Genomic DNA, 26,959 nt, shown 5'->3' with positions numbered 1-26,959 from the left:
GACCCAAATCTCAGGCAACCCTTCTGAAGTCCTTGCTGTTCCCTGGTGATGCCATGAGAGGGGCTGTTACTTCCGTCCTCACATATGGGAGGGGAGACCCTCTCAGGAGGAGTCCAGATCCTCTCAAGAGCTCCTGCGCTTAGCACTTAGGAGGTGGCATCTCCAGAAAGTTCTCTTTCCAGATGCTAAGCTTAAGAGTGGGTCCAGCCCACCACAAGCCAGAGATGAAGAGGACTGGCATCTGTACAGGGAACTCTGTTTACTGACTTATGTCTGGTCTCCTGGGACCAGTTAAGGACGGCGAAAACTTTAGGAAAGAGAATCACCTTGAACCCAAGGAGCAGCCCGACTGCCCATGGCCAGTCCCAAACTGACCTCAGCTCTCAAGGACGGCCAGCGAGTCCTCCTTCTGGCAAAGCAGCCCGGGTTCAAGGGCACAACTGTTGCTCAGAAACAAAATGTTGTTGCACTGTGCAAACTGAAGACACTCGACAAAAGTGCCTTCGGATGCTTAGTAGAACTGAGGTCATGCACACACTGAGTCATCGGGAACAAAGTAGCCAATACATTAATAATTCTAAGGGGATGCAGCCAGGCCCTCCGTACCAAGAACCCATCTGACGTGACCATTTGGGGTTGTGCAAACTGAGTCTCGTGATTTCATGTCTCAGTCAAAAGGATTTTTCTGCTGACGAACACGGTACTCCAAACAAGAGTCGCTCCTTCCAAGTTCAAGGTTTAGACAGATCCTAAGAAATGTCAGGCAGGTACGGCACCTAGTTAAACCAATTCAAGACGATTGCCAGGCAGCAAGGACCATCCTGTGGGTTCAATGCATCTAAGACCCTGCCATGGGCACAGGGGCACGTGAGTGGGCCCCGGAGACAGACGCCCGGTGCAGGAGACGGCCCAGGACGGGGCGGGGAGCACAGGAGGGCTTGGGGGAGGACTGAGCCAGGCCCACAAACACCTCAAAGTAGGCAGAGATGAGCCTGCAAAGTCTCTGCTCTAACAAGGTACCTTCTGAAGAGGATGAGATGAGTGACATGAGTTGAAAACAGGCTGACATCTTTAAGGTTTTCACGTGTAAAGTTAAAAAGTTAAGCCCACCTCCTGCTCCATCACCCCATACTACCTCCACCTACTAGAAACACAGAGAAAAGCCTTTCAGAAAATGCTTCCATTCAGAGAAAAGAGGGGAGGCGAGAGAAAGGAGGAAAAACAAAGGAGAAGCACATGGGCACTGGTTACAATCCATTACTGATAAAGAAGAGAAAGTTCAAGTGCACGACCAACAAGCAACGGTCCCAGAAGCACGAATCCCAGCCGTTTGTGTCCCAGGCTGTCCTCTGGCAGTCTGTGGAGCAAATATGCCCGGAACCCTGTAAATTCCCCCCACTCGGTCGTCAAGACCCGTGGTCTCCTCATTCACCATCCAAACCCGAAGAGGAAAACAAACGGTTTGTCTCCTAACTTGGCTTCTTTTTCTGTAATGGGAATGAGGTCAGCTTTCGAATGTCCTCAAATAGGCAGTGTTAGGAGTGGGAGAAGCTCTAAGCTCTGGAGATGTGGGGTCTGGGTCGGAATCCATCACCAGTCCCTGCTGTGGGTCTGCAAGCACCTCTCCAACCTCAGTTCCCTCCTCTGTGAAAGGACACAGTCCTGCTGTATGATTCTTAATTATGTTTGGCTAGGGTTTACTCTTAACTTCATTAGTGTAAGCAGAAACTCACTGCTACTTCTTTTTGCTGCTGTGTTAGTTTCCCATGGCTGCTGCAAAAAGGTGCCACAAACTGGGTCCCTTAAAACTAACAGAAATTTATTCTCTTGTAGTTCTGGCTTGAAGTCCAAAATCCAGGCATCAGCAGGGTTGGTTCTTTCTGGAAGTTCTGAAAGAAGATGTGGTCCATGCCTCTCTCCTAACTCCTGGTGTTGCCGGCAATCCTTGAGTTTCCTGACTTGTAGACACATCACTCCAACCTCTGCCTCTGTCTTCACCCGGCATCCTTCCCTGTGTGTGTATCTCTCCTCTTCTCATACGGACACCAGTTATACGGGATTAAGGCCCACCCTAATCCTGTCTGTCTTCGTCTTAACTGGATTCCATCTGCAAAGACCCTATTTCCAAATAAGGTCACACTCACAGGTACTGACGGTTAGGGATTCAACACGTCTTTCGGGGGGGACACAATTCAACGCATAATGCTTGCTTAGACAGGCAAATGAAGGGCACCATGAGACATCCAAAAATGACACCGTGTGAATAAGCTGCCATTTCTGAATAGATGATCTGAAAACCTTCACGGCCGTCTCCGAATGGCCGTTGGTCAGCCACGGCCAGGCGACAGCCACAAGCAGGGCTCCTCACCAGACCCCATACCTCAGCACCGGGGCAAACAGATGGCTCGGACTGCGTACACCAAACGCTCTGCACGGGGCAAAAAAAAAAAAAGACCAACTGGGAGTACATTTCAGAAAACTCAACCGCTGCTAAGAAAATAACCATCTGGCCATAAATTACGCCTGCACAGGCAGCAGGCTTGTCCAGAGGGAGGCAGGACAGACGCAGTGATGGTGACAGAGGGGCAAAAGTGAAGCGAGAGCCCAGAGGTGTGGCTTGTCCAGAGCAGGAAGTTGGGGAGAAAAGATGGGGATGAGCACAAGTGCCCATCACCACCTCTGACATCACTGGGAGTTTATGAAATGATTTTTTTTTCCCCCCGATACGCGGGCCTCTCACTGTTGTGGCCTCTCCCGCTGCGGAGCACAGGCTCCGGACGTGCGGGCTCAGCGGCCATGGCTCACGGGCCCAGCCGCTCCGCCGCATGTGGGATCTTCCCGGACCGGGGCACGAACCCGTGTCCCCTGCATCGGCAGGCGGACTCCCAACCACTGCGCCACCAAGGAAGCCCCCCAATACAGTTTTGATTTCGGCACGAGAAAGGGCTTACAGATTACACACATCCCAGGTCTGCTATTCCCACATGGGAAGGGTCTTCCACAGAGCTAGCACCGTGAGGGCAGGGCTTCTTCCCAACACTTCCTCAAGCCCTTTGGAAATCACATTTATGCACAGCACTGCTGTGTAAGCTGCCACATCCGGCTCCTGTGCTTTGGGCAGAAGTGTTCTTTCTAGGCACACCGAGTTGACACTGGTGATTTGACACAGATCAGAACCTGTGACTGGGGGTCACATCCTGTATGTGTAACAAAAGCATGGAGGAGGGAGGATAAACAGTCCCCCAGCGCAAGTGGTTTGGGAACCACGGATCTAGGCCACCTCGGCTTACAGATGAATGACAACACACTGAATAAACACAGTGGGACCACAAGAGAAGGATTATTGAATCGAATGGAGAAATCTCAGGTTCAGAGAGATGCAGGCACACGCCTAGGTCACAGAGCTGGTCAGTTGACCCAGTTAGCTCTAGAACCCAGAGACCCTAAACATCTAGCTCAGTGCTCTGTGCACCCTCCGAGCTTTCTACTAACCCTCTCTGTTCAACAGTTACCCTGTTCATCAACACATATAAAAGCCAAGCCGCAGGCACCCCTCTGCTCTCCCACAGCACCTTGTATGGAGGTCACACACCAAGTTGGGCATGAATTTCTTTATATGCTCATCTCCCCCACAAGACTGGAATCATCCTCGTTTTCCTGATGCCTAGCGCAAAGCCTGTTTGTAAGCACAAAATGCCCACTTGCTGAATGAATGAATGAGTTATCAGAAAGTTTCAGGCACCAATACAGGGGTGGTAATGTATTAATATTATTTCAGAGAAACAACTCCCTCAATATAAACTGATCTCTAAGGAAGAAGGAAAAATTTTTCAAATACGTTAAAGAACCAGAGATAATAATTGTAGAGTTAATCAAGACAAATACTTAAGTGGATCCTCCAACTCTCCTCTGATTCCATTTGTCACTGCTTCTGGGCATTCTGCATTCTCTACGCATAACATACGTATCAACAAACAGGTCCTATGCTCACCAGGAAAGATCTGGGTGGATTTCATCAATGACTATAATACTAATGAGCAGGTAACTCAAAATAGTGCCTGTAAGACTTATCCAAAGACTAAAATTCAAGGACGTTTTGAGTAATTCATGAAACAAAAATGTGACAGGCTTGAGCATATTTTCAAAGGTCACAAACAAATGATTTTTTTTATAAAAAAAAATTTACTACATTCAGTAACTCAAAATAAGACACATGAAGGAAAATAAATCCCATGTAAATGGCACAAGTTCGTGTCCATTTCCAATTAATCAGAGTCTTGAGGAAGGAGTGAAGCAAGGAGATGGTGCAGAGGAAAGAGCAGCCGACCTGGACTCCGCGCCCAGATACATGAGTTTCTAGCAAGTCACTTGCACTGTTTGGACCTCAGATTCTTCTACAAACCCCCACCATCTTCTAGAATCCCAGTAAAGAGATCCCTATCAAAGAATTCAGGGAACGGAAAGAACAAAGAAAATCTGCTGTGCTTTAACAAAAGTGACAGACTCTTGGGTGTCATCCACAATTCAGCGATTTCCCAGGGCAGGGGTCAATTCTCCCGTATCGCCTGAAGCCCCTCTTTAGCTACCAACTGTAAAACACTCCTTGGTCAGCACATTCGGTGCTAAGACTCTTTCCCTTTTGTTAATTCTTGACAAAAGGGTGGCGGCTCTTGGCCACTGAAGGTAGACAGAGGCCGTTATCTGCGCAAGCCCACAGTCTTACAGTGGACTGAAAAACAAAATTGGAAGCAGTGTTCTTTCTAATTAAAGAAAGCTACTCATACAGGGTATACAAACCTTATTAACAGTAAATATTCGAGTGTTCAAAAAACCTAAACCTCAATTTATCTTAAAACACTTGAATTGGTGGCTTATGGCTTGTCCATTCTCTTATAAGGTATTTCAAGAATACCTACCATTGGGGCTTCCCTGGTGGCGCAGTGGTTGAGAGTCCGCCTGCCGATGCAGGGGACACAGGTTCGTGCCCCGGTCCTGGAGGATCCCACATGCCGCGCAGCGGCTGGGCCCGTGAGCCATGGCCGCTGAACCTGCGCGTCCGGAGCCTGTGCTCCGCAACGGGAGAGGCCCCAACAGTGAGAGGCCCGCGTACCGCAAAAAAAAAAAAAAAAAAAAAAAGAGAAGAACTAGACAAAATATTTTGAAATGAAAAAAAAAAAAAAAAAGGATTACCCACCATATACCAGGCACTCCCTTATTCCAGCGGGTGCAAAAGTATCTTCCATGTGATCCCTGCCCTCAGCCTCAGTGTGGGGAGAGGAGTGAAGCGAGAACACGACAGGGACAGATACTAAGGGGATGATTACACTGCAAAATAAGTGCTGAAAAATAATGGGCAAAGTGGGGAACAAAAACTAAAATGGGCAGGGATGGCTTGGAGAAGGTTTAGAGGGGTGCAGGTCACTGGGTCTTCCAAGGTGAGAATGCAGCGTCCAGAAGAGAAAAGAGGAGGAACAATCCAGGCAGAGGGAAGAGTGTACGCAAGTCAAAGTCTCAAAGTCGGCATTAGAGCACACGGCCTTCTGCAGGAACAGAGCCCAGAGATTCAGCAGGACTGGAGTATCAGAATAATGACAGAAGAAGAGGATGAAACGGGAAGACAGCTTCCTTTAAATGATGAGGGGAAAAAAAGGAAGAGGAAGGAGCATAGATTAAAAAGAGATTGAAGAGATTTGAAGAGATACAGGTATCCCCTGCTTTTCCAAAGTTTGCTTTATGCCACTTCCCTTTTACAAAAGACCTATTTTAGTACTTGTTTCACTAACAGAAAGAAATCCAAAGCTCTTTGCTTTTACAAGAGAAGGCAAAAAGCGAAAAGAGTGTTCATTTTTTTGCAGCAAATAACCCAGCAGCAAGGGGGGGGCCCCCACCAAGCTCCCTCCCCAGGAACCACACTCAGCATCTCAGCATCAAACCGCCAGAGCTCTGAACTGTGTCTGTGTCTGTGCTTTACCCTAATTTACTTTGTGCATCCGTTAGCAAGATGCGCCCTACGAAAGGTTTCATAGGAATGCTATATTTTCAGACAGTGGGGGGAAACCCTGTACGTCAACCAAATGTCACATGTGGACCTTCTTTGGACTCTAATTTGAAAAAACCACTGCTAATTTTTTTTTTTTTAAACAGGCAATCAGATAAATTCTAAAACGGACTGGATTTTAGACATAGTAAAGAATCATGGTTAATTTGGTTTAGGAGTGATAATGGTTTCGTGGTGCAGGGCGGGTGTCTGTGTGTGTTTGAGAGTTCTTACGTATTAGAGATACATTCTGAAATATCTGTAGATACAACAATACACTGCCTGGGATTTGCTTTAAATAATGGGGGGGTGGGGGGGTGTGAGAAGGGTCAGGGGGAGGTCGGATGAAACAAGATAGGTCACATGTTAATGACACATATGGTTTGTGGACTCCCATGACGGTTACACGGTACACTGAAGTCCATTATACAACAGTATTAACATCTTCCAGAATACAAAGTATAAGGAAGGCAGACTTTATAAGCCCAGCTGAAGAGTTTGATCTTGGTCCTGTAAGCGCTGCTTCTGAAAATTTCAGTGTAAAAAAGAAGCATTTGGGGAGTGTGCTTAAATGCAGATGCCCAGGCGGCACCACCAGAAGTCTGGGCTAAGGCTCAGGAATCTGCATTTCTAATAAACACTCTAGATCATTCTAGGTTGGTGGTCAGAGCCACACTCTGAGATCAACCACTCCAGGTAACAGGAGCCACTATAGGGCTGTGAATTAAATAAGCCCTCTGGCAGCCCTGTTTCAACGGACTTGAGGGGACACAGTAAAGTACCACCCAGCAAACAACGAAGATCAGCAGTTGTAGGGTTAGAGAGGAAGGGACGGCCAGAGAGACCTGAAGGAGGCAGGATCAAGAGACGTCTGTAACTGACTGGGTGTGGAGTTGAAAAAGAGGGAAGCATCAGGGATGACCCCAGAGTGTCCGCAAGGACCCCGTCTTATACGTCTGGGTCCCCCACAGCATCTAGCGCAATGCCCTCCACATTCCAAGGGCTCGAGGGAGTTGAATGAACAAAGGAATGAAAGAAATCACCTATTGGACCCTGTTTCCCATAGAACTAAAGGGTTAATATTACTGTGTTTACCTACAATGCCAAAGGGGAAGAGATGTTACCGCCTGAAACCAGAAGAGGGAAAGATCCACCCGGACACCAAAAAATGATTAAATCCACAGGGCAGTGCCGAGCAGGTGGGTCGCTCATTTCATTCCTCTATAAACTCTAGGAATTCCAGAATGGTCAGGTCATTCCTAGGAACTGGTGGCACCAACAAATAAAAGCAAGGATCAGTGAAAACAGAAATCATTAAATAAAAATAAGAGCAAAACACTTAAAATGAAAAATAAATTGCAGAGTGTTTGTTGTTTATAAATCTGGCCCAAGTTAGTTAAATCTACTGAAAATCAGTCAGAGCTGGCCATGGTCTTTTTCTCCATAAATCTCTGGGCAGCAGGAAGTTCTGCAGCAGAGGACAGGGCTGCTGCCAAAACCTTGAAGACAGAAGCAAGAATCACTTGCCTCCAGCTTTGCATCTTTGCATATGCCCTGAGTTTGCTCAGAAATGTCTGAGGGCTCTCCCCCGCTTTAGGAGCAAAGTCTAGACTCCTTGGCGTGGCACTCAAGACCCCCAAAGTCCAGCTCAACTGACCTTTCCAAATCTATTTCCCTCTCTATCCCACAGGAGCCCTCTGCTTCTGGCAAAAGCAGAAGCCCCAGATCTTGGTTCAACACCTGGCTGGGTCACTTCACTGGCAAGCCAATGAATTTCTTTGAGCCTCAGTTTCCCCACTTATAAATAGAACATAGTATCTACTTTTACAGTTGTTGGAATGCTACAAGATCATGGATGCAAATGCCTCACACAATTACAAACAGCCCCCAACAAGACCTGTGAAAATGTCAGTTCCCGGTTTCAGATCCAGTCTTCCCCAAATGCATTCCCACCCCCGTGTCCAACCTAACCCTAATGACTCCAGTGACCTCCTATCTCCCTGTTACCAGCCCCAGTCCTGGCCACCCAGCTAATGAAATTCCATCTCCTCTCTGGGATTTCTCCCATGGCTCTGCTAACCCTCAGGGATCATTTTCTCCTTTGGATTCCCAAACCATGTAATTCTGGCCATTGGACAATCAATCCCTTGGCAATTAGCAAATGATACTTTCCTGGTCTCTTTTTATCTTTGCCCAGTCTACTCCACCAGAGTTTCATAATCTCTTTGTATCTCCAGTCCCTGGCATGAAGTAATTATATTTTTTCCCCCATTTTGAACATCTCAATGTGATGACAGGGGCTGGTAGACAATGGTTATTATTATTAGCAAGAACCATTACCCAATCTCTTGTTCTTGAAAATCAGGACAACTTGTGTTGGATAGATGACATTTACTCCTGTCTGGAACAGGGGGCTAGAGTTCATCATTTTTGGTAATCAATCAACCCTGTGATTACAGGCAATTTGAGGGCAGCTGGCAGGAAAAAGTAGCCACCAAAGAAAAACTTTGCTAGTTTGAGAACCACCAGCCCCAAATCTACGGAAATGAAATGCAAGAAAGATGAAGTCATCACAGAGACCATTAATGAAGGGAGGCTCAAGACAGTCCCCGAATTCTCGGTGTGAAAATCTCCATTATCTGTTGGAGAGACGCTGAGGGGACACAAAGGGAAGTGGAAATCACAAAATACTTCAGAGTTATTTATTATTTTTCTTTGCATTATTAAAATGTTTCCAAAGACCAAAGGCTTTCCAGACAAGTTTTTGTTGCAGGCATGTTTCAAGCCCAAGCCCAGTCCCCACCCCAGATGAAGCGATGGTCCCAGCAGCTGCCTTGATCCAGGGGACCCTGCCCATGTTGTGACCAGGGCTGAACATCTGATTCAGGGAGGACAAGTCTGTGACTCTGAAACGATGACAAGGACACTGCACAGAGACGACGGGCACTGGGGCCATCACATCGCAAGGGTTGGTGTCAACATGCCACCTCATCAAGCCAGTGGTGTGAGGAAGCGGAAATCAAGAGCCACACGGGGGAAGCCAGGCTACTAAGAGGAGGCTGGAACGGATCCCCAGAGAATGGCAGGGATGAGCATCCGTGTGGCCACAGAGGGACAGAGGGAGCAGTTCCAATTGCCATGGACCCCAGATGTGCTTTACCGCTTGTCACCACTGGTCCATGGGACTATTATGTCCTTGGGAGGACTACTCTTCTACTTAAGGCAACTTGAGGGACTTTGTTTTCCTTGCAACCAAATGCACCCTGCCGAGGACATTCTCCTTAAATGAAACTAAATAAATTCCACCAGGAGATCCCTCTTAGAATCTATTTCAACTGACAGCAACTACTTTTGTCTGATTTATTACCTGGGTAAGCCCTTCCTCCTGGAAGCGGGAGGGGCAGCGATCTCTTTTAAAGCAGGACTGATTTTACACTAGCAGGGCCAGCGTGTGCAGTCCTACAAATACAGCGCCCTACACGATATATCGAAACTAGTTTGGTCAGCTTATCCATTCCCGGAAAGCAGGGGAGCCACCACATCAGCAACTCCGTTGCTAAGGCAACTGCTTACTTACCATATCAAATGCAAACTCGTTGCTATGGAGACACATATACAAGAAAAATTCCTCTCTCCAGCCAGAGACCAGATGGCAGGGAACTCGCCAAAGCCATGGGTTAGGGGGCTCTACTAAATGGGATGTTTAGCAGAGTGCATTTTTCTCATATCAGAGATGCCACTGGCCCTGAACACATTTAGAAGTTATACCCTCATTACAAGGAGCAAAAATTGTTCTCTTCTGCCTACAAAACTACAGGCAGTAACTACCATAACTACAAATAAGTTATTTTTGAAATAATTCGGAGTTTCTCCCTCTAAACTGCTTTTGTTTTTATTCGCCATGTTGAATATACCCCAAAATGAATTTTCTTGTCAAACACTAATGGAAATATAATTTCCTACAGAACTAAAATAGAGGTTTGATTTCAGCTCCTCTCTGATGGAGAGGTAATCCAGAAATCCTCTTTAGTTTCCACCAAATAAACGCTAATGCGTCCCAGATTCATAACTCTACTCCGACTTCTCTAGTGAGCTTGAAACTCACATACCAAACTTCCAACTTGATAGCCCCACCTAGATGTTCAAAAGTCATCTCAAATTTAACATGGCCAAAATAGTATTTTTTGCTCTAACCCCCATCTCACTTCCCAACCCACGTTTGCACATACACCTTCATCTGCAAATCCCAATCCTGGTCTAAGCCAGCATCATTTCCATCATCTCTAACCTGTACCACAGGAACAAGCCCCAAACAGATGTTCCCCCTCCAGTCCCTTTAAACACCTCATTCTCCCCTCACTGACGTACTTCCTACAGGCCTTCTTTCTGTTGCTTGTACATTTCAAGCCACCGCCACCTCAGGGCCTTTGCACATGCTGTTCTCTCTGTCCCAAGTTTTTGCTCGGCTGCATCCCTCTTGCCATTCAAGGCGTGGCCCAGTCAGCTCCTCCAGGAAGCCTGCCTCTCTCCTCCCCACCCCTCTCTGGTACATTATCCCATCTTACTGTCTTCACTGCATGTGTCATCATCTGATACAGTACCTATGTGTCCATGTATGGATCTACTGTTTAACATGTGCCTCCCTGTCACCCTCCCTGTCCCCACCCCATGGATGGTCCAGGAGAAATGTGAGGGACCATCACAGGTCACCACTGTATCCCCAGCACCCAGAACAGTGCCTGGCCCTCCACAAACACATGGCACAGATGAACCACTGCTGAAAATACTTCTACGATGAAGGAGAAGTACTTCTACATCTTTTTGTGAGGAGTCTATTTTTTACTTTGCAAAGTAAGGCTTCCGTAGGGTCTCAGAACTGTGGCTGTGAATGCAGGTTCTCACTTCACATGACTGCATCTAGGGAAGATTCTAGAAGGAACTCAGCATTCCGTGAAGTATTCCGGGAGTACTTAGCGTGACTCTGCACCCCCAGCTCTGTGCCACACTGCCTGTCCTCTGGTGCCACGAGACTGGATTTTCTTCTCCTTCCAAGACAGCCATGATTGGAGTCAGTGCTCACCTGACTTGGCCTTTTCTTCTAAAAACAAAGTACGTATGTACAAGTATTCTGCTAGCTGACTGTTTTCTACCTAATGACATCAGTTAAATCATTTATGGGTCCTGTCCCTCAAGGATGACAGTCACCGCTTTCTATGAGGCCCTTCACAGAGCTTCAATAAGTGGAAGGCAACACTGACCTTGACCTCACTGGGCCCAGAGGGGACCCCGCACAATCCCTGTGGGGACAAAAGGAGGAAAAGGAAGGGTAATTGGAGAGCCTGTTCCCCTGAGCAGCAGCACAGTCCCTCTGCCAGTATTTACTGGTCTCCCGCTGAGTTCACAAGCAAAGGTACTCAAACAGCACGCGTGCACACACACACAGACACACACGCGTAAATCAAAGACTTCATTCTCTTCTTGGAACTGTCAGTAACCTCGCACAGCAAACCATCAAGTTATTATTAAAAGAACTACTTTACGTTCCTCCCTATCTTCAACCATATATTTCCCTTGCTTTTCTTCTTATCACACCTGCCACAGACTACATCTTCACCTCTATCAAGCTATTGCTTTTGAAGATATTAAATGCAATTTAACCAGAATATCTGGAAGCAAAATGCTGATTAACTGGAATATTTGAAAAACGGGTCATCATCTCTGCTTTAAGTTACAAGAGCAATTTAAATTTCCCCCTTTAGCATCCTAGCTCCCCACCAATTCTTCATACTCATTTACATAACCTCTCCGACCACCCATTTCTCTCTTTCCTTTTCTCTGATACTGTTCCAACACATCCCTTGGGTCCAGCAACATGCATCTCCTAGACCGCCTAGACTTCTGTGACAGAAAATCTCAGGCTTGCTTAGTAAGAGAACCAGCATTTTATTTGCGATTGCAATGGGCTCAGCTAAAAGACTACATTCCCCAGCCTTCTTTGCTGCCAAGAGGGGTCATGTGGCCAGGTGCTAGCCAATAAGATGAAAGCAGAGTGCGGCGGGGGAGGGGGGGGGCTGTTTCTGGAAAAGCTCCTTAAAATTGGTAACTCAATGGAACCCCTTTTTGTCCTTCCCTGCATACCCCTTTCTGCTTCCTAAAATGAGAACAAGCTAGCAGATGCCATCTTGGACCATAAGAAGACTTTGAGAATGGAAACCAGCAGTGTATTAAGCACAGTAGAGCAGAAAGATAAACGGAATGTTGATCTCTGTCCAATACCTCAAGACTTACTTTATGTGACAAAGCAATGCACTTCTAGCTTAATTCACTGTTATTTGGAGTTTCTATTTATAATAGAAACAGTCAAACCTCATCCTAACTACTCCACTCTTGGAGGTCTCATGTTCATTCATGCTTTGTTAACAATTTATTCAAGTGCCCCCGGCCCTGCCCCCCCTAAGGAATATTCAAAACTTGTCCGTTACTGTCTTTTATCTCAGCTCCAAGTGCCCCTCGTTGGGGAGGGGAAGCCTCCTTGACTGACCTCAATGACACCAATCACTTACTGATCTGGTACACTTCTCATACCTGTGACGGTTTACTCTTCTTTATTTATATTTTTATAATGTCTCCTATTTCACTGGAATGTAAACTCCTAAAAGGCAAGAACCAAATCTCATTTTCAATTTTAACCTTTGATATCACCAAACAATTCTATTGAATAATGTAACTAATACGCAGAAGGTGCTCGAAGCCTCTGAAATTATAGGCAATGAGATACTGGTGTCCTACTAACAGGGAGGCATTCCACAGGAGCGGCGGGATGCAATTCCTACTGTCTGAAAACTTTAAGCCAGTGTTGAAGCAAATGTAGCCAAGATAAATTCTTACAGGGCTGGTTGGATGTATTCATTGAGAGAAGCCGCAAAAAAGTTAAAAGCGACAAGGGTGGAGAATAAGAATTAAACAGTTTAAGGGGTCCACGAATCCCGAATCCGCAAACAAAAGACCAGCCTAATAAACACAGTATCATCGAAACGAACATTACATTAGCTTTTAAATATATCATCATCTGTTTCAAGTGCAAAAATGTCCACTGGGAAGGAGACAGAATTTTCTAAAAAATCTACAATCTGCCATCATATTGCTCAAGCTTAAGAGCATTAAGATGGCCAAGGGCTCCATGAGAGGATACCGATTAATCCCAACAACCCATCGCTATTTGTGAAAGAAGCGGAACACATGACTTTCAAATAGGAGATCGGTGTGCCAACTTCCTATATTATTTAGCACAGAGAATTATCCTGCAGCTAAAGTGATTTCAAAGGGAAATCCTAGAGCCTCTTCAGCTCAACAGGGGAGGTTCTGAGAATAATTTCTTGCTGGTTGCATATCCAGCCAGTACGTCAATGAAGAAGCATCTCATAGACCTACCTAGGGACTACCAAGCCCTACTTTGCAAAATGATACCGGACAGATACATTAATGGGGCCCTGTGATCCCAAAGAACCAAGCTTTCCAGAACACGTAGTATAGACTCTCATCAAGGTCAACAGCAGGGGAGTCACTGTGAAGACTAGAAAAGCAGGGTATCCTTGAAATGGAAGGGCCAGAAAAGCAATGATGTGAGAAACCAGAAAGAGATAAGTAAAAGGGGGAGAGAGAGCTGAAAGAAGGGCTTCTGCTGGTGAATTCCGTTAGCCAGAAGGAATTTCTGCAGGTGGGGCTCACTGGACCACGAAGTCTTTCTAGGCCATGGCCACATACATTCAATCTTGCACCCTTTTAGCACTTCGTACCGTTAAGTATAGTACGTACTGAGCACAACAGGTGCTTTAAAAAGTTTGTCGAATGAATGAATGAGCAATGAACAGCTGGCAAGAGCAAGACAACAGAAATGTCCCCCCAGCCAAAGCATCTATGCCTGGAAGAATCAAGACAGAGCAGTGCCTGGAAGGAACAAATGGGCAAGATCGGTGGGGCAGCGTGGCCGAAGGCAGTACATAGATTTTTTGGCCTCACTGAGGATGCTGGTATGAAGTGCTTCCTATTCCAGGGCCTGTGACATGGGGGTATGTTTATTTCAGGGCCCCCAGAGACGGCCTGAAAGGCTGGTAACGTCTCAGCCTTCCAAGGCTACACAGCCTATAGCATAGACAATGGAAAGCAGCCTGCCAGGGAGTGGGCGCTGGTGAGAAAGAGGCTGTGTTCCTACTGCTGTCCAGGGCAGCGCCAGCGCAGGGACAAACGGGACCGTCACTTGCCCCAGAGGCCACGGAAGAATCTTATACACGTCGTCTCATTTTTGCATTCCTACCATCGAACATTACCCTGATTTTTAGTAATTTACTCATCAGGACAGAACTGCACAGTTTTTCAAAGAGCATCATTTATCCCCACCCCCCAAAACATAATAACAGTAGTAGTTACGGGCTTTCTTCTTCCTAAAATGACCATCACAGGAATGGGGGCTATTTCACGGGAGAGGGAAATGCTGTGGTCGCACCCCCAAGAGGAGGGAATGAGAGCAACTGTGATATGGGGGTGTTGCCATATAAGAGGTGCTCCATTTTCAAAACTGCCTTTGAAAAAGAATTTCATCTACCAGGATGGAAAAGCGAACACCAAGGGGGCTGGGAATTAGAGGGAGAACTTGTATAAACAGTGTCTAGGCAGGGAGAAGGGGCTTTGAACTTGGGCCAGACCTCAGTGGAGGGGACCTGGGAGGCAGGGGGCCTGGGAAGAGCCTGGAAACAGGGAGCTGGAGGGCCATGATAGGCTTCGTGCAAACGCCGACACCCTTCCAGCTGCTTGACAAGGACAGAGCTTGGCCCCGTCCTGGCAGCACAAAAGTATTCTCTATATTTACCCTTCTCTATCCTGTACCTGCAGAGTAAATTCTGAGTTTATCTGGGCTATTTTAATTCCCCTGTAACTCATGATCATAGGCTACTTTGGGGAAGCACATAGAGATCATCTACAGCAGCGTCTACACTGAGAACGTGTGCTCAGGCACCAGAGTTGACTTCAGCACATGCCCTTTAGGTTTGCAGGGAATTCAGGTGAATTCCTATTGTGCTACTTACGAGCTGCGTGACCTCCAGTAAGTTGCTTAACCACTCTGAGCTTAACTCATCATCTATTTTAAGAATGAAACTAGGGCCTACCTCACAGGGTTGTAGTGAGAAAGAAATGATATATTGGGAAAGCACAAAGAAAGTGTTCCATAGTAAGTCCACTATTGTTATTATAATACACCAGTGGTTCTGCACCTTTCCAGGGTCAGAGGTCCCATTAAGAACCTAAAAACTGATCAAACAAAATCTTGAGATCCTCTAGGAAAATGCATAGTCACGTGACATGTTGTCAATAATTTCAGGCTGTTTGCAAAGTCTCTCACATTCACAGAGCCCAAATTAAGAAGCTTCGGGTAACAATAAACTCTTGCTTCTGTAGCTGAGAAAACTGAGGCCCAAGACAGCCATGTATCTCCAGCATCAGAACTAGAACCAGGTATCTTGGCTTCCAATCCAGGCCTCTTTCAACCAAGACAAGCTGCTTATATTTACATGCTAAAACTGTACTTAAAGCACTCAGCCCTGGATATAATAAACATATTTCTGTACACTGTTTCCTTTATAAACCCTGTTATGACAACAATGTGTTTTGTTAAAGTGTCAAGTAGGGAAGTAAAGAAAAAGCAGAGAAACAGCAAACACACACCCCTGAGCCATTATAATCCAGTTTATAAAAAAATAAAAAGTACACTTTACTTCTCATTTACAAATACTCGGAGAGGTTAGTACATGCTAATCTTACGGTTCCAACTGAGAACTGTATTTAGGAACTAACCAAACTTAATCCCAGACTTTGGACCTCAATCTTGATTGATGTGGGCAAAGGGCATCCACAGATGGAACTGTAAGATGAAAGGCTTACGGGGACTTTGCAGAGGAGGAAGCAGCCGACTCTACGTGAACCCACAACACGAGCGCAGCGTCCCCAGGAGTGGGTCAACCAGCCTTCCTGATGTGAGGAGGCACGAGACTCGTCTATAAAGTATTCCTGAGGGAAAACAAGCCGGAATGGGATCTAGCCTTTTAGCACTTACTTCCATTTCACAGAATATATGTACGAGGGGACAGAGGAACAAGCTTCATGAAACCCCAATGAAGCAGACATATTACGTGGAGGGGTCTATTGGACAAGGAAGGGGCAGGGGTCTGCCATGGATGGAAACAGGCTGAAGAAACAAAGCCAAATGCAATGTGTAAACAATGTTTGGATCCTTATTCAAACAAACATTTTGTAAGCCATCCAGGATATCTGAACACAGATCTGCCTTTAGGTGATACCAAAGAACTGTTCACTTTATTGGAGGTAACACTGGCATTGTGGTTATGGAAACCGTTCTTACGCACACTAAAATATGTTGGGATAAAATGACATGAGGGCTAGGATTTGCTTCAAAATACTTAAGCAACAGCAAAAAAAAAAAGAAAAAATGAACAAAGTAAGAGAGGCAAGCCCTTGTTAACTACTAAATCTGGTGTGGGCAGTGATGGTGGTTATACAGAGTCACTGTACTACTGTATACAGTCACTACCATACAGTGACTGATTCTCTCCACCGTCTATGCTTGAAATTTTCCATGATTGGAATAAAAACAAAAACAAAACAAACAAACAAAAAAACGCTACCTTTCTAAGTCCTATTAGAGATAAAACAGGAAGAAAAAAAAAAAAACCTCTATTCTCACCTAACTTACCCATTCATGAGAATATGTCCTTGACGAAATCTCAGCACTGGAAAGAACCCAAAAGGGGATATAGTTCAGGGATTCCCAAATCTGGCTGTAAGTCAGAAATACCTATGAAGCTTATCAGAATTTCAGTTTTCCCCAGCCCATCTCAAACCCACTGAATCAGAGCCTCCAGGAAGGGGCCGAGAAGCGGCGGTTGTGTGTAAGTGCCGCAGGCGATTCTGGTGCCACCCAGGTTGTTCCCTCTCTAGCACCCCAGCCAAGCAGCCGTGCAGCAGGGGACTGTCCCGAGCCCCCAGGGACAAGGATCACACCACATTCTGCATTCTCATGCTTATGCCACGTTTAAAACCCTGTCCCACACTTTTAAAAAGAAAACAAAAAGCGGAATGGCTAACTCTGCAAACACAGCTCGCAAGGCTTCCCTCCTCCCCTTCCCCTGGCATCCTTCTCACCAACATTTGGGCACATTTAGTCACTGTGTTGCAGCAGAACCTCAGCACGGGAGCTACAGCCAAGTAAAATCCTCTGGGAAAACATGAGCTTACCTGAGAGCCCGAGGAGCTTCCCCTGGGCAGAGTGTGAGGGAAATGCCTTTGCCTTACTCAGCTGGCCACCGGAGAAAACCACAAATGAAGGGGTCGAGACCAGTGCCTGAGGGTACCCGGGAGTCTGCCCCTCTCAGGGCAGCCAGCAGCTGGCCCCAAGGTTATCCGAGGAAAGAGGAGTAAAATGGGGAGTTCACACACCCCGGGAACAAACTCCCAGCCACACAAGTGACTGGCATCTGATCAGAAACATGTTAATACAGGTCGGTACGCCCAGGAAGCCAGAACTCAACATTTCACAAGATAAACAAACTCGCGCCCTTAAAACCATTCCCTTTCTACAGGCGCTATCTGCAGAATGACAACCATCACCCCAGGAAAACACGACTCCCAGAGCGGGGCAGGGGGGTGCAAGGGGGTGACGGCGCTCCTGCCAGGGTGCTATCCAACGCCCGCCTGTCACTCCCCAGGCTGATGAATAATACTCCCGAGTCTCTCTGCATACTTTGGAGCTGGTCTTGTTTAACATTTCAGAGTGTGCATTTGCTAAATTACTATTATGTGCCCCGGCGTGATGACAAACACGCCGACCCAGGCATGTGGTAACTTGCAGAATCATTTCACACCAACTTAAAGCCCTGATCATTGCTTCATCAGGGACGTGCTGCTCTGGCGGACCTGACAGCCCTTTCTTCTCTACCTTCTAACCCTGGAATTGCTTCCCAAGATTTTCCCTTTCTTGAGCACCCACCCATATGGAAGTTTTTAAGACCACAGACTTGGTTCTTTACAGGGGAGAGACGAATCTTCTCTAAGTTCAAGGAATGATCTTAAAACACTCAGCAGAGCCAAGTCCGGAGGTCGGTCTTAGGATGCCCATGCTCGGATGCGGAGGGGAGGAAAGCAAGTGATGGACACCTGGGGACAGCAGCAGTGCCCCATAAAAATTACAAAAATTACATAAATTACAGTTACATAAAAATAAGTACGTAACTGGGAAGGCAGGGCCCAGAGCACTCAGGAGTGTTCACACTTGCACGCTGGATCCAGGCACCACCTGCACCCACGATCAGCGGCAAAGCTCCACAGTCTCCACATCTTTCCTCTTCCTGGGCAACACCCCCCTCAAACCCTGCATGCCCACACTCCATCTTTTTTTTTTTTTTTTTTTGCGGTACGTGGGCCTCTCACCGCTGCGGCCTCTCCCGCCGCGGAGCACAGGCTCCGGACACGCAGGCCCAGCGGCCATGGCTCACAGGCCCAGCCGCTCCACGGCATGTGGGATCCTCCTGGACCGGGGCACGAACCCACGTCCCCCACATCGGCAAGCGGACTCCCAACCACTGCGCCACCAGGGAAGCCCCCACGCTCCATCTTAACATAAACTCTGGGTGAACAGCATGTGCAGACAAACGTGTCCAGTGGCAGCAAGGAAAAATAGGGCTTCACCACTGCCACAGTCGTAGTCTTCCAGGCCAAGGACAAGTAGAATCTTCTCAGGCTCAAGATTCAACTGGAAGCACATACCTGTTCCTGGAAAGAAAGAAATGAAAGGCCCCAACCCTGCGCAGCTGCTGAGCCCACTCCAGAGGGGTCCTGAGACCGAACCTGAACTTTAAAAAGGATGGAAAGCAGACCACCAGCTCCACACCACAGCACCACTAACACGGAAACCAAAACCGTGAGAACAGGGCAACACGAAAACTTTGTGGAGAGTCCGTTTTCTGGCAAGTTATTTTAACTGTGGCTACGTTACTTTTCAGAACCCCAAGCTAGGTCACAATTTTGATTTCCAGCTCTAACAGTCAATCCTATTTCTACCGTACCTATTGTGTTCCTTACAAGAAAAATAAAGCAAATTATTAAAACTGTCTTCCTTTAGCGAACCACGAAGCTGGAGCTTTAAAGGCTTTAAAGTCAAAATTCCACCTTCTGAAAGTCAGTCTTACCCTCAGCCCACCTTCCATACTCAGAGGGAGTTTCAAAGTTGCCAAACACTTTGTAGACACCCGATTTCAAGAGGGTCACCTGGGCAATTCGTGTCTTTGGTCTTGGAGTATAGAAGGATGCTCAAATCACCCCCCACAATGTCCACCACTGTCCATTTATTCCAGAATCCTGGACCAGCTGCCTTTCTCCAAGTTAATATTCAGAACGAAAATAGATGCCATTTTTTTCTAGCCCTCAGTGGCAACTTTCCTCAAATATACAAATACAAACACACACACACACACACACACAGACATATATATATATGTATGTAGGTATACACACACACCTCATGGTTCATGGCTGCCGTCAGAATACAGACCTTTGTTTGGTGTCCAAAACCAAAGGGGGACCCACCCACCGACTCTGAAGGACAATGATACTCAGAGCCAATCAAGTCTGTAAACCACCGTTTTGTAACCATGTTCCCCAGTGGGAAACCCTCAATCTGGCTTTAGAAACCCCAAACACAGGAAAAGGAAGTTCTTGACAATTATCTAAATGAATGAAATGAGATCGAATTACCCGCGTTTCTGACTGCTGCTTCCCTGTGGTGAATTTACATTCCTGAACATTTTTTATTAATGGAGAAACAGGTTTAATTTCAAAAAGAAAAACGTGAGTTCCAGACCCAGAGGCTTACCTGACTCCTCTCTTTGTCCACTTTCTTAAAACACTTATTCAAGGACAAATTATGTCTCACTGAGTTTTTCCACCCAGTAGGTGCGTTTGCAAAATACGGAAAATGTTCCAAGATCCAGTTGTAGATATCCTTTACCGGCAGGCGCTTGGTTGGAGAGTCCTCGATGGCCATAAATATGAGGCAGCTGAAGGAGTAGGGGGGCTTGCAGTTGGGGTTCTGCCTGGCATCGTAGGGCATGTCGGAGTGGGCAGGGGATGGGGGCGTGTCATCGTCCAGGTCCTGGACGGGGCTGACGCTCCGCAGGACAGAGTCCCCGAAGCTCTTCAGCAGGTTCTTGCTCTCGTGCAGCCAGTTCAGGTTGGTCAGCTCTTCATCTTCCATGGCCCCCTCTTCTAATCGGATGTCAGGCAGAGAAAAGTCGAGGTCATCGTCTTCCTGAAGGGCCTTGGAGAAACCGCTGCCCCGGTAACACTGACTCAGCCCACTGGAGACACTAATTCCTGAGCTTTCTGGCTTCTTACTGGGAGGCATGACTGGACCCATTTACGTGAAGGCTCCTGGGAAACACACGACAGAGAGAAGACGAGGCGGTGAAACCCAAAACAGAGAGGCAGCCATGCCCTCCCTAATGATTATGCCCCCCTCCCACCCCTGCCACCTCTGTGGACCCCCTACCACTTAGGAACATCCCCTCACAGCTCCCACACTGAGTGACATTAACCCACATTCCACCACACAGAGATGCCCGATTAACAGTAGTAAATTCGGTCTACCACGCACATAGCACAATGACCTGTTACCCCTTAGGTACAAGACAGGAAATGTTCACAGCACCTTTAACGTGCACATGCCAAGAAGAGAATGGGAGGGGGAGGGGTGGATTGGGAGTTTGGGATTAGCAGATGCAAACTATGATATATAGAATGGATATGCCTACTGTATAGCACAGGGAACTATATTCAATATCCCATGATAAACCGCAATAGAAAAGAATACAAAAAAGAATATATATACACGTATAAAATCACTTTGCTGTACACCAGAAACTAACACAACATTGTAAATCAACTATACTTCTATTAAAAAAAAAAAAAAAAAGAATGGGAAATCCCACAATACCTTCTTCCTGATCTATGAAGACTCTCACTGTGACCCTGGAAAAATCAGTTATTGCCTGCTGCCTCAGTTTACCTATTATACATGAATATGTACAAATTCTTTCAAGCTGCACAATAAACACCACAAAATAAGTGCAACCACAGCCCATGTCACTTTGGGTGATAGGTCTCACTGTTTATCTTTCTCAAAAAAAAAAAGGGACATACCTATAAGTTTAAGGCCAGTTGGTTCAGATTAAGTTCAGCTCTTTCCATACAAAGACCGCTGCAACTGCCTAGGAATCAAAACTATGGCTATGATGAGCATCAATTTGGTAATGTTTTATTTGATTTTTTTTTCCTTCTTTCTCCACAAGTCATAACCTAAAACTGAAACTTTAACATTTGGCAAGTCTCAAGAGCGATGCCAAGGAATTCTGTGGATTCAAACTGGAGGAGGAAGTACGTTTAATTTCTTTGGGACACTACAATCTGAACAAAAAAGTGAGTAACGTCAGACACCACACAAATACATGGGAATGTGAAGATAAGCCATTAACTGAAGTTAAAATCGGTGAAAAAATTCAGGAGAGCAACCACGAGCCTCAAGACAGGAAGGCAAATCCAACAAAAACTGCTACAGAATTCTACTCTACCCCTCCCCCATTGTTATCAATGACCTAGAACAGGGAGTAAAATATCTGATGAGGAAAGACAATGGGGGAGGTGACAAGTCCACAAAAAGAATGACCCCGACAGATACAAGGCACATTCAACCCTGAAGCACTCAATGTGAGATGGAAAGAACAGTAAGATAATGAAAGAGGTCTCCCACTCTCTGTCTACAGTGCTCAGACAATGCGCTTGGTGTCTGTTTTATCCTCCACCTCACCCCTGAGTAAGATCAAGCAGTCTATCTAGAAAAAAGAATGAACACATCAAGAGCAAAGACATGATCATTCTAAGGCTCAAAATGCCCACTGATAACATGCCTAAAATAACTGCCACTTCAGCTAGGGAAGCTCTAGAATGAGATTCTAGAAAGCATAATGTGGGGCACTAAACAGCTAGTCAAAGGTGCCTGAAAACAGTAGCAGGCCCCCTCCCCAGAAGTGGACAAACAGAACCTACAGACCGAAGGCCTGAGGGGGAGCTCTCTGGAGCTGCTTGTAGATGTCCAACGCTAAGGACGGAAAACATCCACAGAGACCAAAGTCCCATGGAAGCAGGGCAGTTCAGATACCTACCTCGGGTTCATCCACAAGGAATATTTTTTCATCAAAAAAGGAGGCTAACCTGAGTAGTACAGGACACATTTTAAAGAATAATCTAGTATCTTAAATTTGGGGGTAAGACAGAGACCAGCCTGATTCTTTTACCTTCTTTACGAACAAATCAAAATTAGGCTTGTCTCTCTCAAAGTTTCGACGTACCCCCATCAAAAAACCTAATTTTCTGATAACCAGGAATATCCACATGGTCGAGTACAAAAGAGAACAACGACCCAGCCACTGAAGTCAACTTTAGCTCCAGAGGAAAGTTTTATGTCTCCTGAGCTTCCAAACAGGAAAATTATATCATGGCTGACAGTAAAGTAATTTAATTGCACTGTTGCTATGACAACATGCTGCTCTCTTTCTTTTTAATTTGCTTATTTGTCAGTAGCTTCCCAAAGGAACCAACACGCTATTCTCCACGTTTTCTTTTGTTTTAAACAAACATTGCCAGCTATATGGTTTTATTAGAAGAACAGCACTGTCAAGAAAAGAGGGTTACCGGGGCCCAGCACCCTTGGATCATTTGTCTGCTTTGTGTTTCTGTGCCCCCCATGTTCTCCAACTGTTAACTACATCCCTAGAAATCCCGCATTTTATAGCAACGGTATCAAGAGCTGCTGATCACTACAGTTCCATTTTAAAAAACAGTTCCCAGAAACCACAGCTGAGGAGTTTTCCATTATTATACTCTAACTACATAATTCACCAAATCTTTCTTTCCTCCTATTTTAGAGGGGGGAAAAAAAAGAATCCGGATCATGTGAGTCTGCAGTTAAGCAAACATTTTTAATCTGCTGCCAATAAGGTTGCTCCACCGGATCCGCAAATAGTTATTCACTAGTGACCTCCTTAACAATTTTTCGGTTTGCTATTGGTTACGTCCCCCACACGCACACCCTCTTCTTGTTTTTTTATGACTTGCTGTGTTTTCTTATCTTTTTTTCCTTTTTAACGGAGAAAACGCAGCAGGAAAGCTAGTTTCTTGCCCACTACCAGAGGGCTCCAAATAACTGACAAAGACATTACTGGCCCAGCTCTGAACAGATGCTCAATGTGAACTTTAAAAAGTTGAGAAATCCTCTCCAAGCCGAGCAGGGCAGTTGCGAGTTTGGTGGGGGGGGGGGGGGGGAGGGCAACCCCCCCCCCCGCGCGCGCGCACGCACGCACGCGCTCCACTCCAGTCTACTGTACTTGTCAAAAACATTTCAAGGGGACCTGCGGGAGCGGCGATTGGCTGCGTCCCGCGTCAATCAGCGGCGTTGCCAGGCAACGGGGAAACTGCTCTTCTGCCCGTATACAGGGCAATTGGGAGCTCGCATACCTTCACTGCCGGTCAGATGTCATAAACCTTTTATTGGCCGCACCGCGGCGAGCCTTAAAAACACATCAATAAAAGCCCGCCGTCCCCCAACTTCTCCAGGACCCAAGGAGGGTTTCAAAGAGGGCCGGGGTGAGGAGGAGTCAAGCCTCGAGAGTCTCCGGAGACTCTCTCTGCCGGTGCCAAGCCTGCACAGTTTGGGGGGGGGGAATCTTTGTTAGGAGGCTGTCTGTCGTCTTGGGGTCTCCCCTTGATCGGCACCCCCTGCCCCGGCCCGAAACGGCGGGGATCCAGTCCGCGGACAATACTAACTCTGTTCCTTTAGGGCGGCTTTTCGGAAATCGAGGCACCGGGAAACAGCCCGCACGTCGGGGCAGGAAACTCTTCGGACCGGGCAACTTCCCCGCTCGGGGGCTCCCGTCTCCCCGCCCGGCCAGGCCCCCCAGTCCAGGGCCCGCTCCCACAGGAACTGCGGAGTCCCCGGTCAGCCGAGAGCGGCGAGGTCGCCTCCTGGACGGCCTCGAACAACTGCCCCCGCCCCGAGTCACCCAAATCCCATTCGGGCGCTGGCGGGAGCGGGGAGCAAACTCACCTGGCCGGAGCGGGTCGCGGGGACGCGGGGGCGCCGCTGCCCTTCAGCGGGAGCCGACAAACTTTCGCAGGCGCCCAGCGGGCATAGCTTGGTGGCCCGGCTAAGGACGCGCGGACGCGGCGCGGCGAGCCCGGGGCGGCGGGCGGCAGGGGCGCGGGGGTCGCGGCGCGGCATGGGACCTGCGGCGTCCGCCGGGAGCGCCGCGCGTCCTCCCGCCGGCCCCGCCGCTCTCCCCGCCCCGTCCCGCCTCCCGCTCGCCTCCGCCGCGGCGCGTCGGGCCGGGGCGCGCCGAGCGGCGAGAAATTGTTTCCACTGCAAACAAAAAAAGGCGACACATGACCAGGCAGGAGGAGGGGAAGCGCGGGGAGGGAGGGGAGCGGAGGGGAGGGACGGAGCGGAGGGGGCGGAGGGAGCGGGAGAGAGGGAAAACGTGGGCCGGGCCGCCAGCGGCCTGGGGCGCGGGGCGCGGACCCGCCGGGGCGGCCCTTGCTGGAGCTCCCCACGCCACGATTGGCCCTGCTACCCGCGCCCGGGCGCTCCCGAGGCGCAGCCGGAGCCGAGACCCGGCTGGGCCGCGCGGACTCGCTTCCCGCGGCCTCGCGGAGTGGGGGTGGCCGGCGCGGGCTCTGCGACCCCGGGCAGCCGCGACCGTGATCGGCGGGTCTGGTGGGGCGGGCGGCGCGCGGCCTGTCCCTTCCCCGGGCTCTGGCCACGCGGGCCGGCGGGCACCGCGCCTCTGGCAACGTGTCCCCGGAACGCTCCTACCCATCCGCATGCCTTACATGGCTCGAAAGTAAAAATAAAAAGAATTACGATGCGGGCGAGGCTTGCGAGGGGGAGAAGAGATTCCACTTCTCCCCAACTACGGCGTCCTGGCGGGACTCCCGGGGGCCATCCCCAGCCCTCCTCCAGCTGCCACCTCGTGCCCCGGGAGGAAAGGCACAAAGGCACCGCAGCCTCCCGCCCAGGTGGCTGCTCCTCTCGTCTGTCCGCAGGCGCGTGTCTGCCGGGGGAGGGAGGGTGGCCATTACAGATTACAGAGCAAGAGGCCCGTCCTGAAGGCCAAACCGTGGGGCCTTCAGTGGGTTGTGCTCAACGCCCCAGCCGACCTCTAAGCCTCCAGCGAAAACAAGCCTCATGTCTTTCGTATTTAGAGCTTCCACGAACCCCACCGACAACTCGCAGGGCCACCACTCCAAGTCTTCAGGCGCCTCCAAAGATGGGCCACCCGCTGCTGAAGCCACACCAAGAGAGGACGAAAGGAGAGTCCAACAGGACACCCTGGTGGTGACATAAATAAAAATATGATTTTACACCACGCCCAGGTAACCAAATCAGCAGGTTCCTGCGCAGAGGAGAATCCCAGGTCATTCTGCCGGCCACCACCTGAGCCAGAGGACAGGCCCTTTTGAGCTCTCTGAAAACCGCAGGAAAACCAGTGGGAAGGCCCGGAGTGATCTCCGTCAGAAAGCCCTCCAGGTTGCGGTACCTTGTAACCTAGCCAAAGGGGGAGAAAAATCCCACTAGGTTTCTGAGTTTTTTTAATTTCCAAAAATAAGGAAACCCCAATCAATCTGAGAGTCGTTCCACTTCACAAAGCTCCAAGATGGTGGGTGGTAAGTTTTCATCAGGGCACTCACCACAGGCCTTATTACTTACCAGTGACAAAGCAAATCCACCCACCTGGGAGATGATTCAGAGGTGAAGGCCCAGGGGCAGCCTGAGGTCATCCAGCCCCACCCCTTAAATTACTGAACACTTGACCTACCCCAAGTCACTAAGCAAAAAGCGTGAAGCAAGAGGGACAAACGAGATATATCTGAAGTCCTGAGTTGAAGTTTCTAAAGGTCAGAGGTGGTAACAAAGCCAGGACAGGAGCTCAGTCTAATGCAGATACCTCCATCTGCCTATCAGTTGAGGCTGGTGAATCTCTCATCAAAGGAACCAAGGCCAGAGACCTTTGCTGCCTTGGGGAGGAAGAAATAGTCCTCTTGCGTCCTCCCCTTCAACTGCCAGGTCCCAAGCCTCCGCACCCGACCACACTCACACACCGTAGGTGGAAATCTCCATGTTAAGTAGAGGTGGCAGTTATGTTCACCCCTCGTCCTTTCCTTCTTCCTCAGAGCTCAAAAGGACGCGATGTAAGCACGTGGTTATTGTACAAGGACTCTGTCTAAAGCAGCCATCCTACGTGAACAGAAACTTAAAGACGCAGCAAGCTTAGGGCCAGGAGCAGCCCCTGAGCAGAGGGTGGAGCACGGTGAGGTAAGCTGCCTTTCATGAGCTTACCTCTCTTCCCCTCTGCGGCTTTTGGTTTCTTCCATTCTCAAACATATTTCTGAATTTCTCTCTCCCGTTACCAATGCAGCAAGAGTTGTGAGAAGGTATCATCATCCTTAAGAGGAAGTGGTGGACCAGCCCTGCCTGATGTGGAGAGCGGGGTACACGTGGTTGCCTGTCCATCTGAAATGGGGAATACAGACCTTTGCTAAAAGCCAAAAGAAGGCTTAGAGTGGTCTTTCCACCTTATAATTCCATAGACTCCTATCTCTGGGACCTGCTGCCTGACAAACGGGGGCAAAAGCCAAATTCGCTTAGGAACAGCCTCGTTCTCAATTCCCCTCTTGAACTTTCAGGAAGGACCCTTGTGCCTTAGAGCCGGAGAAGCCTCAAAGAAACAAGTGGAACTGTTTAAATCA

At 48.1% G+C, this 26,959-nt stretch overlaps 1 protein-coding gene across 9 annotated transcripts in view; it reads right to left on the bottom strand.

Moving 5' to 3' along the window:
- Nucleotides 1-26,959, bottom strand: part of FOXN3 (forkhead box N3) — a 400,969-nt gene that overhangs the window by 212,017 nt on the left and 161,993 nt on the right. For 5 of the 9 annotated variants that reach the window (XM_082851617.1, XM_082851624.1, XM_082851622.1 and 2 more), the window contains exons 1-2: nucleotides 24,261-24,513; nucleotides 19,977-20,533 (exon numbers count right to left, since the gene is read on the bottom strand). In XM_082851617.1, the coding sequence (XP_082707743.1) occupies nucleotides 19,977-20,519 (543 nt within the window). In that variant the 5' untranslated portion in view covers nucleotides 20,520-20,533; nucleotides 24,261-24,513. Of the gene's footprint in view, nucleotides 1-19,976; nucleotides 20,534-24,260; nucleotides 24,514-25,943; nucleotides 26,001-26,959 lie in introns of those variants that run through there. The other 4 variants (XM_082851618.1, XM_082851619.1, XM_082851620.1 and 1 more) reach the window with 2 other exon arrangements.

This window comes from Leucopleurus acutus (genome assembly GCF_964270905.1).
Source record: "Leucopleurus acutus genome assembly, chromosome: 1".
NCBI lineage: Eukaryota > Metazoa > Chordata > Mammalia > Artiodactyla > Delphinidae > Leucopleurus > Leucopleurus acutus.
Note: the sequence above shows the minus strand (reverse complement) of the source record. Positions and strands in the feature narration are given on the sequence as shown.